At 38.4% G+C, this 8,781-nt stretch overlaps 1 protein-coding gene across 5 annotated transcripts; it reads right to left on the reverse strand.

Moving 5' to 3' along the window:
* Nucleotides 1-2,466: 2,466 nt before the first annotated feature.
* LOC142177009 (protein PTST homolog 2, chloroplastic-like) lies at nt 2,467-7,783 on the reverse strand. Of its 5 annotated transcripts, XM_075245373.1 has the most exons (9): nt 6,722-7,783; nt 5,925-6,088; nt 5,473-5,631; nt 5,188-5,405; nt 4,114-4,259; nt 3,879-4,026; nt 3,580-3,755; nt 2,851-2,919; nt 2,467-2,767 (listed from the first exon to the last, which is right to left on the reverse strand). In XM_075245373.1, exons 1-8 carry the CDS (start codon nt 7,315-7,317, stop codon nt 2,880-2,882), a joined length of 1,647 nt encoding a protein of 548 aa, XP_075101474.1. In that variant the 5' UTR covers nt 7,318-7,783; the 3' UTR covers nt 2,467-2,767; nt 2,851-2,879. The 5 variants fall into 5 exon arrangements, 3 of the variants coding, with proteins under 3 accessions (XP_075101474.1, XP_075101475.1, XP_075101476.1); XM_075245374.1 differs by lacking the exon at nt 3,580-3,755; XR_012705795.1 differs by having other exon boundaries at nt 2,687-2,767; nt 2,851-3,755.
* Between the last annotated feature and the right edge of the window lie 998 nt (nt 7,784-8,781).

Here is an 8,781-nt window from a genome sequence, read left to right on the forward strand (position 1 = left end):
GAGTATTTGGTTATGCCATTTGGGCTCTCAAATTCTCCTTCAACCTTCCTAGGATTAATGAATTTTATTTTTTAGAAATTCCTTAGGAAGCATGTGTTGGTTTTCTTTAATGATATACTGATCTACAACTGTACTATGGAAGACCATTTGGCTCACCTAGAATCTGTCTTTGTGGAAATGAAGAAGCATCAACTACTTGCCAAAAAAACATGCTTCTTTGGTGTTCACAGGATTAAATTCCTGGGGCATTTCATCACATCAGAAGGTATTTCTACTGATCCCCACAAAGTAGAAGCTGTGAGAAATTGGCCTACCCCATCCACGCTCAAACGGATGAGAGGGTTCTAAAGTTTAGCTGGCTACTACAGGAGGTTCATCAAAGGCTTTGGAGTTATCTACAAACCTCTAACTAAGCTAACCAAGAATGACAATCTCAAGTGGTCATCTACAGCTGATTCAGCTTTTGCAGAAATAAAGGAAGCACTTACTCATGCTCATGTTCTAGCGTTACCTGATGCCAATAAGACATTCATTATGGAGACTGATGTAAGTGGCTATGGGATTGGGGCAGTTCTCATGCAGGAAGTCATCCAATAGCTTTTATTAGGAAGGCTTTATCACCTAGACATGTTGCATTATCTGTCTATGATAGGGAGCTATTGGCTATTATGCATGCAGCCACTAAATGGTCATAATACTTGTTGGGGCAAAAGTTTATGATAAGGACTAATCAGAAGGTTCTAAAGTTCCTTATGGAGCATAAACTTCACACCAACTCTCAACTTATATAGTTAACTAAGTTGATGCCCTTTGACTACTCTATAGAGTACAAGAAAAGAGTAGAAAGCAAGGTAGTTGATGCTCTCTCAAGGTTCACTGGAGCTAAATTGTTAGCATTAGTAATCTCACCCCACAACACTGATCTTTTCCAAGCCATAACTTCTAGTTGGAACTCAGATCATGAGCTTAAGCAACTTATTGAAGAACTCCAAATGGATCCTACTACTCACAAACAGTTCCTTGGATTTAAGGACATTTGAGGAGGAAAGGAAGGCTGGTAGTTGGCAAGGTGCCAGAACTAAGAGAAGCCATCATGACATTGTGGTATGCTGCCCCTCAAGATGGTCACTCAGGGGTTGAAGATGCATTAAAAAGGTTGGTAACACTATTTTATTAGAAAAATATGAGAAAGGAAGTAAAGAAATTTGTCCAGAAATGTGATGTTTGCCAAAAGAATAAATCAGATCTAGCTGCTTATCCTAAGTGTATTGCAGCCACTACCTATCCCAAATATGGTATGGTCACAGATCAACATAGACTTTATTGATGCCTGCCTAAATCAAATGGTTGTAAGGTCATCTTAGTAGTGGTAGATAGTCTCAGTAAGTATGGTCATTCTATTCCATTAAAACACCCTTACACTGTTTAGTCACTTGCTAAGGTCTTCCTAGACATAGTGACAGAGATGGTATCTTCTTGAGTGATTTTTCGAAGGAGCTCTTTACACTACAGGGGGTACAACTACACACCTCATCAGCATATCACCTTCAATCTGATGGACAAACTGAGGTGTTGAACAGAAAACTTGAAACATACTTAAGATGCTACTGTAATGAAGATGTTGTCAACTAGTACTCATGCTTGCCTATGGCTGAGTACCGGTACAATACCTCTTTCCATTCAGCTATCCAAACTACTCCTTATGAAGCATTGTATGGCCGGCCACCACTCTTACATCTGCCTTTATTTATCAGGAGAATCATATTCAGCTGAAGCTAACAACTCTTTGATAAATAGGGAACTGCAACTAGAACTGCTTAAACACCACTTAAGGAGAGCACAACTCAGGATGAAGCAATAAGCTGACTCTCATAGAAGTGACAGGCAATTTGCACTTGGGGATTGGGCTTACTTAAAGGTCCAGCCGTATAAACCCATTTCTAACCATTCCTCACACAAATTGGCTTCCAAGTATTATCGGCCATTTCAGATTATCAAGCGGATTGGTCCAGTTGCCTATACCCTTTTATTACTTGCAGGAGTAAAAATTCACCCTACAGTTCATGTGTCACTACTGAAAAAATGTTATAAAATTCCTTCACAAATCTCCAACCCTCCTATCATTGATTTAGCCACCCCCTACTGTCTTGATCCTGAGCTAGTTTTGCAAAGAAGAAGGATAAAAATAGGCAATAAAGTTGTGGCACAGGTTTTAGTTAAATGGCAAGGATTGCATGCTAATGCTGCTACTTGGGAACTTGTCACTGTTTTACAAACTCGATTTCCCTTGTGTGATCCCTGCGGACAAGGATCTTCTATTTGAGGGGAGTACTAATACAAGTTATTGAAAAGGAGTCGAGTAGTTAGTTAAGAAATGAACAATTAGTTAGCAGTCCAAAACGCCGTTAGAGTTAGTTAGAGTTAGTTACAATAACTAACTTATGTTAATGAGAGAATCTGTCGGTAGGATTGGAACTCATGATACAATGTAATTGATATAAATACATCTGTAATACATATTCAGTATCCTCAATGAAATATACACTTCTATCCTAAATCTTCTCTCTTCCATTCTTTTCTCTTTTGTGATTTTCATTTCTAGCTGACCTCTCGAAGCTTCCTCGAGTTCATCTTGAATTCCTGCAATCGTGTATCATTCAGAGACATGCTCTTATATAATAATGAGAAGATTGTTTTCATGTCCGTTGTTATGAACAGTGGGCCTCAAAGGATCAATCCTCCATATGCCGTCAACAATGAACTTGATCTGCACAAACAGAAATGAGAGGCTCGGTACAGTACAGGATAACACAGTATGATATGAAATTCGTTGCAATCAATAAAACCCACCTCATATGTGCCTGGATACAGCTTCAGGCTTATGGAAAAGACACGCTCGCGTGATTTTTCCATCTTTCTCTGCATTTAAATACATCCCATCAAGCTGCTAGACAAGGACAAGATGCCCCTTGAAATCAACATCACAAAGTCCCTCACATTCTTGGTACAAGGCCTTTTAGGGGAAGAAATAGAAATGTGCAGTTTTCATTATTAAGAGACCGTTGACATGCCATTTTCAAGGCATTTGATGCTTTAGGAACAGCTTTAGAGAAAACTACTTGATGGTACATGGAACTCTTTAACTCAAGTACAACAATGTTATCTAATTTCTCTCCTAAATGCCAAGTGACTTTTCCGGAAAAAAAGGGGTAACTGGTAGACCATCTTCTGAAGTTCTCAGCAAGGATTAAAGAAGTGCACCTTGGCTTCTGAAGTTTCCATTTCACTGACGCATTTTTATCTTATTTGCACTAGTAAGTTGAGCAAATTCTGATTTTTGCTGTACAAGTTCTAAATACTGTGTAGTTTACTAAATAAAATTTGAAAATGAAGCAAATAACAGGAATATAAGTGATCACATATTATTGTGATTAGATCCATAGCCCTTCTTGAAAACCCCACCTGGGTCCCAACACAATCAAAAGAAAAGAGAAGAAAAGATTGTGAAGGCAAAAAGTCATGCAATTTGCTCGAGTCAAGTCAGCAAAGCATATTGCACTGGATATTAATTGGGTGTACCCTCTAAAAGAGAATCTTTTGTTTTCCTGCTCTAGCCAAGCATGACTAAGTTGTGAACTTCTTTCAGATTGGCCACAAGAATAGCTAGATGTTGACTCTATTGATGACCCTTCAACACTAAACCATGCAGAAGAGGATGTCCTTACTGTAATCATTGATAAGGCATCATATTCATCCTAAACAACAACAATAAGATTAAGTTGGTATGGACAATCACATTACACGAAATTATGCTTGATGTTTTAACAGTAAAACGTTGTCTCCTATTTCCTATCATTGATGTGGAAGCAAGATGAAACCTGAGTTGTCCATCCATCAAAAGAACCTGCTAGAAGAACCTCTGAGGCGGAGTTAGTCCAAACAATGCAAGCAGTACGAAGAATCTGCAAAGCTTTACTAGCACTATCAATCCTCTTCTGCTTCTCTTCTAATATCTTCTGTGCATCACTGAAAATATATGGTAGGAAAACTCTGTTTTGGTTAAGGTATCTAGTTTAAAGTATGTATTTCTAAATGAATGAGAAGTGACCACACATTATCGCAAGTGTCATTTTCCCCTCAAGCACAGCCAGCTTTGCACGTATCGACCTCAATCTCTCCCGGGCATTCATGAATTCATTCTCCTGGAATTCCCACGCATCAGAAAGCCTTTGCAAATCACTTGGAGAGCTTCCAAGAACCTAAGGAAGAAAGTGAGAAGTTACTTAATAATATTAGCACTATCACATTAAACAATAAATAGTTAGCAGAAAAATAAATAGTGAGCAGAACTTTGTTTCCAATTAGCAGAATTTCGTTTCCAATGGAAATGTCTATACAGTGAAAATTAAAACATTTCCTCTTTTAGACAGAAGCGTTGAAGAAAATATTTTGCAATATAATTCCTTTTAGCTCATGTTCTTCTCTCTTTTCTTCTTTCCTGAATTGTGTTCTTTTTTTTCCTTTTTTTAGAAAGGGTAACAAATTCCTGAATTGTGTTATTACCAAATATAAATGCTTAAATTAGAGAGGGACACACTTTTATTTACTTAATTGCGTGTTAACAAAGCCTTTCACATTGTGGACCTAATTAGTTTTCCTGAGTCAAGCACTTGGAAATGCTATTTGTTAATGGTTGGCGGTGAGACTTGAACCACGGACCACTACTTGCTCAGATACCATGTTAAAAATTTCGAACCCTCAATTAAAAACTTAAGCTATATATTGAGAGAGGACACTTTATTTATTTAGGTCTTAACCATTTTCTTTGTCTTAACAGTTCTATTTTTATCTTTTTTAAGTCGAAGGAAGCAATTTTAGGTATTGAGTCTAAATACCAAAGATGTCAGCAAAAAGTGTTAGGGAACGTGATACAAATGTTTAGTTTAACATGATTATGGCATGTTTACAAACGAGTCATGACCAAAAATTTTATCAACGCAGAACGCTAACTCTGCAAATTCGTTGTCGAACATCTATTCAACAAAATAAAGTTACCACTCTTTTTGGAGGAATAACTTCATCACCGGGACAACATAGGAAGCTAATCCATTATTTTTATAAGAAGAATAATGATGCTAGGAAAACAGTCATTAGCAATTTTGAGAAACTAAAGATACAGATTTCTACCTCCTTCAAATTTAACTCCTTGCTTTTGGATTTCAATGAGTCCAGTGTCAAGGATAGCTCAAGTTCTAAATGCTGAAGCCGGGTGCTTATCTCATTGTGGTTTTCATTATTCCATCTTCGTAAAGCTTCGGTTCTACTCCCCGTGATATTAACAAGATCATCTCCCGCAGCTTCGCTCTTAACTTCAATCGAACTTTTACCTAGAGCAACCTCACCAGCTGTGCATAGCAGCAGTGAAGAGAGTTTACAATCTATACACAATATTAGACCCATTAAAGAGAATACCTTCAAACTCTATATCCTGAAGGTCTGCATGTTGTATGCTCCATTTTCTCCACATGGGTGGTGAAAAGCTATGGTTAAGCTCCTCATCTGAATCCCTTTGAATGTCTTTCATGGGGCTACCTTTATTGAGGCTACCATTTTTTCCTAGGTCAGTCCTGTCTTTTACAATGTAAGAGACATGATATCTCATGACTCAGAATTTAACTGTTTACAGACAAACTACTCTGGAATAAATATTTTCAGTTCAAAAAGTTTAGGTAAATAGTAATATCAGATTTCAAGAATTCTTTTTTTTTATTTTTTATATAAGGTGATTTCAAGAAACTTTAAAGATATCAAAGATATAGTACACAAAAGCTATATGATTAAACAGCACTTCAATGCAGTGACTAATAGATTTTTCATCCATTTTGCTGATAACAGGTCACCTGCTTTTTGATTAAAAAATTTACCTGCATCAGTGGTTCCAAAGCTTCTGTCATCTATGTTGTCCCTACTTGAAGCATGAGAACTATGTCCGTGTTTTCCCAGATCAATTCCAAGAAACGAGTTCCTCTCTTTCTCTAGTCGACTCAATATCCCTTCAATCCCGCTATCTTCCTCTGCTACAATTTCCCTGTTGGGAAGGGAGAGGAAAGAAAAAATGAAGATACTCAATGAATGATTTTTCACACAATTCAATAGAACCCGCATTGAATAGCTAGGAGATAAATAGGTGCAGCTAATCACTAAGAAATAGGATTTGTTTCTTTTTTTATTTTTGGTCCTCCTGAGTTTTCTCTTTCGCACTCTTGTTACTAGTGGTACCACCTACCTACCAAGTTAGACTCCACTTCACTCTCTAATCCCACCAACTTCATTCTTCAAATGAGTTAGCTGATTGTAATTATAAGCTACAGCATTTACTAAGTCACTTTGGAGCTAGGCGGGAATAGTGAGAGGGAGGAAGGAAGCTTTTACTTTCGTTTACATGTGATCGGCAGATGCTAAAGCTGCCCAATGAAAAAAGTTGAATCGAAGCAAAGAATCATGTATCTCATATAGGATTTAGTAAAAGTTGCAAAATGACATAACAAGCACAATTCTATATCCACAAGATGGAACATACATAAAAGTTAAGCACCTAGTATCCAGAGTCCACTGCCAACTAATCCGAATTCATGCAGGAAAGGCCCATATAGCGTTTACTACCAAAACTAAAGCAAATAAATTAATAAAAGAAAGCACATTTCAGTATAAGGAACCTCACAACGATCTACCAGAGGGCGAGGCAGGCTGAGAAGAATTCCCAAATGAAGAATTAGAAGATCCCGAACCAGGAAAATGAGCTTCGTTCCCATGTAATGAATCACTTTCTTGACAACTCTTGACTCTCCTTTGAAACTCCTCAATGTCAAAATCCATTTCCACAGTCTCAACTTCATTAACGTTCATAGTGCAAGTGTCATCATCCTCGGAGTCCCAACCAAAAGAAAACCACCCTCCTCTATTCCTTATAGCCTCCACCAAATCCACTCTTCCAGCTTTTTCCAATTCTTTCCTTGTCGGAAAAGCATCTGGGTTCTCAGATATCTCCATAAAAGCCAAAATCTCTTCTTCCAGCTCCATATCCCCTTCACTTCCTACCCCTTTCCTACACCAGCAATATGCACTATCCTCGGGTCTTCCCTTGCTAAGCTTAAAACCCCCCATTTCTTGGTTAAAAATCGCAGCTTTTCTGCGGTAATGAAGTCTTTTGGGAGCATTTATAACGAACATTATAGTAGGAATAGGTGAAAAGCTCAAATGGGTGTTGAAAAAAGGAGGTTTTGAGAAATGTGGTGGTGTCGAAATGAGTGAAACCATCGTTCAGGCATTTCTTCAAACAGTTGGAGGCTACCTGAAGAAAGAAGTGTACTATGGTGAAGAAAAGAAGTGAAGCAATGGACGTTGCACTGGGATGCGCAAAATGCAATTATTGAGAATTGATTGGTTGAGGATTACTTGATGAATAATGCAATAAGTTCTATGACAATCAACTAGACATCGAATGAGTATGAATATAATAAAGTGATTCACACACTTTTCCAGTCTTTTTGTTTTCAAGATTTGGTTTTGTCCAGCTTAAGGGGTAAGGCTGTGTTTGCCAACGGCGAGGCGTGAAGTTGGAGAAGAAGGCTTAGAATATGTGTCAGCTTCTTATCCTGTATAACACGCTAGTACTTTGGAATTTGGATATATCTTACCGTTTTTGTACTATCTATTGTTAAAATGTATCCACTTGACTTGACCAAAGTTGTCTCCTTTCCCAGCCATTCTTATGAATCCTTTGTATCAATTGATCAGCTATGAGTGTCACGAGACTTAAACTAACTAAGTGCTTATGCGGTAGTTGATAATTTTAAAACACAAGAGAATTGTTAGACGAAATTTTTGTATTAGACAGAACTTGATTGTTTTGTTTGAGGAGTTACAAATGAATAGCCTTTTTATATACTAGTCTTCTAGGGGCTAGTAGTAAATAATAATTGTTACATAAGGCCCTTATTATTTACAAGTAAGTCACTTCTCTAGAATTTTTCACATAGCTAGAATCTTCTAAGGACTTTCCTAGCAATTCCATAGGGTTCTAAAGTCTTCCATGAGAAATCTCCATAGTTCTCTAGAATCTTCCCACATGTGGTAGTCTATTTCATACGTAAGCTTTCTATATGGCAAAAATAATTAACAAATGACACCTATGTGGCATGATGAGGTGGCGGGCCATGACACTCTCCCCCATCCAATTTTATGCCGCCCTCGGCACAAAGCATCAACACGTTCGCACGCACCTCGCTTTGGCGTTGTCGGAGATCTTTGTCCATTAGCCATGATGCTCTATAGAGCGGTTCGCCTTCCCATGTCACAAGGTACTGGTCACCTTTCTTCTTGCCCTTTTGTACTTTGGACGGCTAGCAATGATGGCCTCAATCCTCCGCCCATCAGATGTCCCTTTTTGCTCTTGGCCCGAATCTCCCCATAACTCAACCAAGTCTAGCAGTTTCTTAAGCATCGGGTCTATGCTTCCACTCCCTATTTGGCTGCCCTCTGTGGTCCCATCCGTGCTAGCAAACTTGACCCCTCTGCTTGGTGCATCGACTAAGTCTGATAGTGTGCCAACACTTTGTAACTCGTCATTCTCTTCAACTATGTCCGCCCAACTTTTCTTGCTGCCACCATGCTCTATTTGCATGGCGCCAAGATAGGCTTTGGAATCCCCTACTTTTGTCTTAGATTCAAAGTGCATCCCTCCAATGCAGTCGGTCCATCTTGTGTCACCTTTGTATGCTT

Source organism: Nicotiana tabacum, chromosome 23 (assembly GCF_000715075.1).
Source record: "Nicotiana tabacum cultivar K326 chromosome 23, ASM71507v2, whole genome shotgun sequence".
NCBI classification, from domain to species: domain Eukaryota; kingdom Viridiplantae; phylum Streptophyta; class Magnoliopsida; order Solanales; family Solanaceae; genus Nicotiana; species Nicotiana tabacum.

Excerpts from the sequence above, each read along its gene's own strand:
- LOC142177009 (XM_075245373.1), bottom strand. The coding sequence starts at position 7,317 with ATGGTTTCACTCATTTCGACACCACCACATTTCTCAAAACCTCCTTTT. Across the intron at positions 4,260-5,187 it reads AGGAGTTAAATTTGAAGGAG|GTTCTTGGAAGCTCTCCAAG; the intron begins GTAGAAATCTGT and ends TTTCTTCCTTAG. Across the intron at positions 3,756-3,878 it reads TTGATGGATGGACAACTCAG|GATGAATATGATGCCTTATC; the intron begins GTTTCATCTTGC and ends GTTGTTGTTTAG.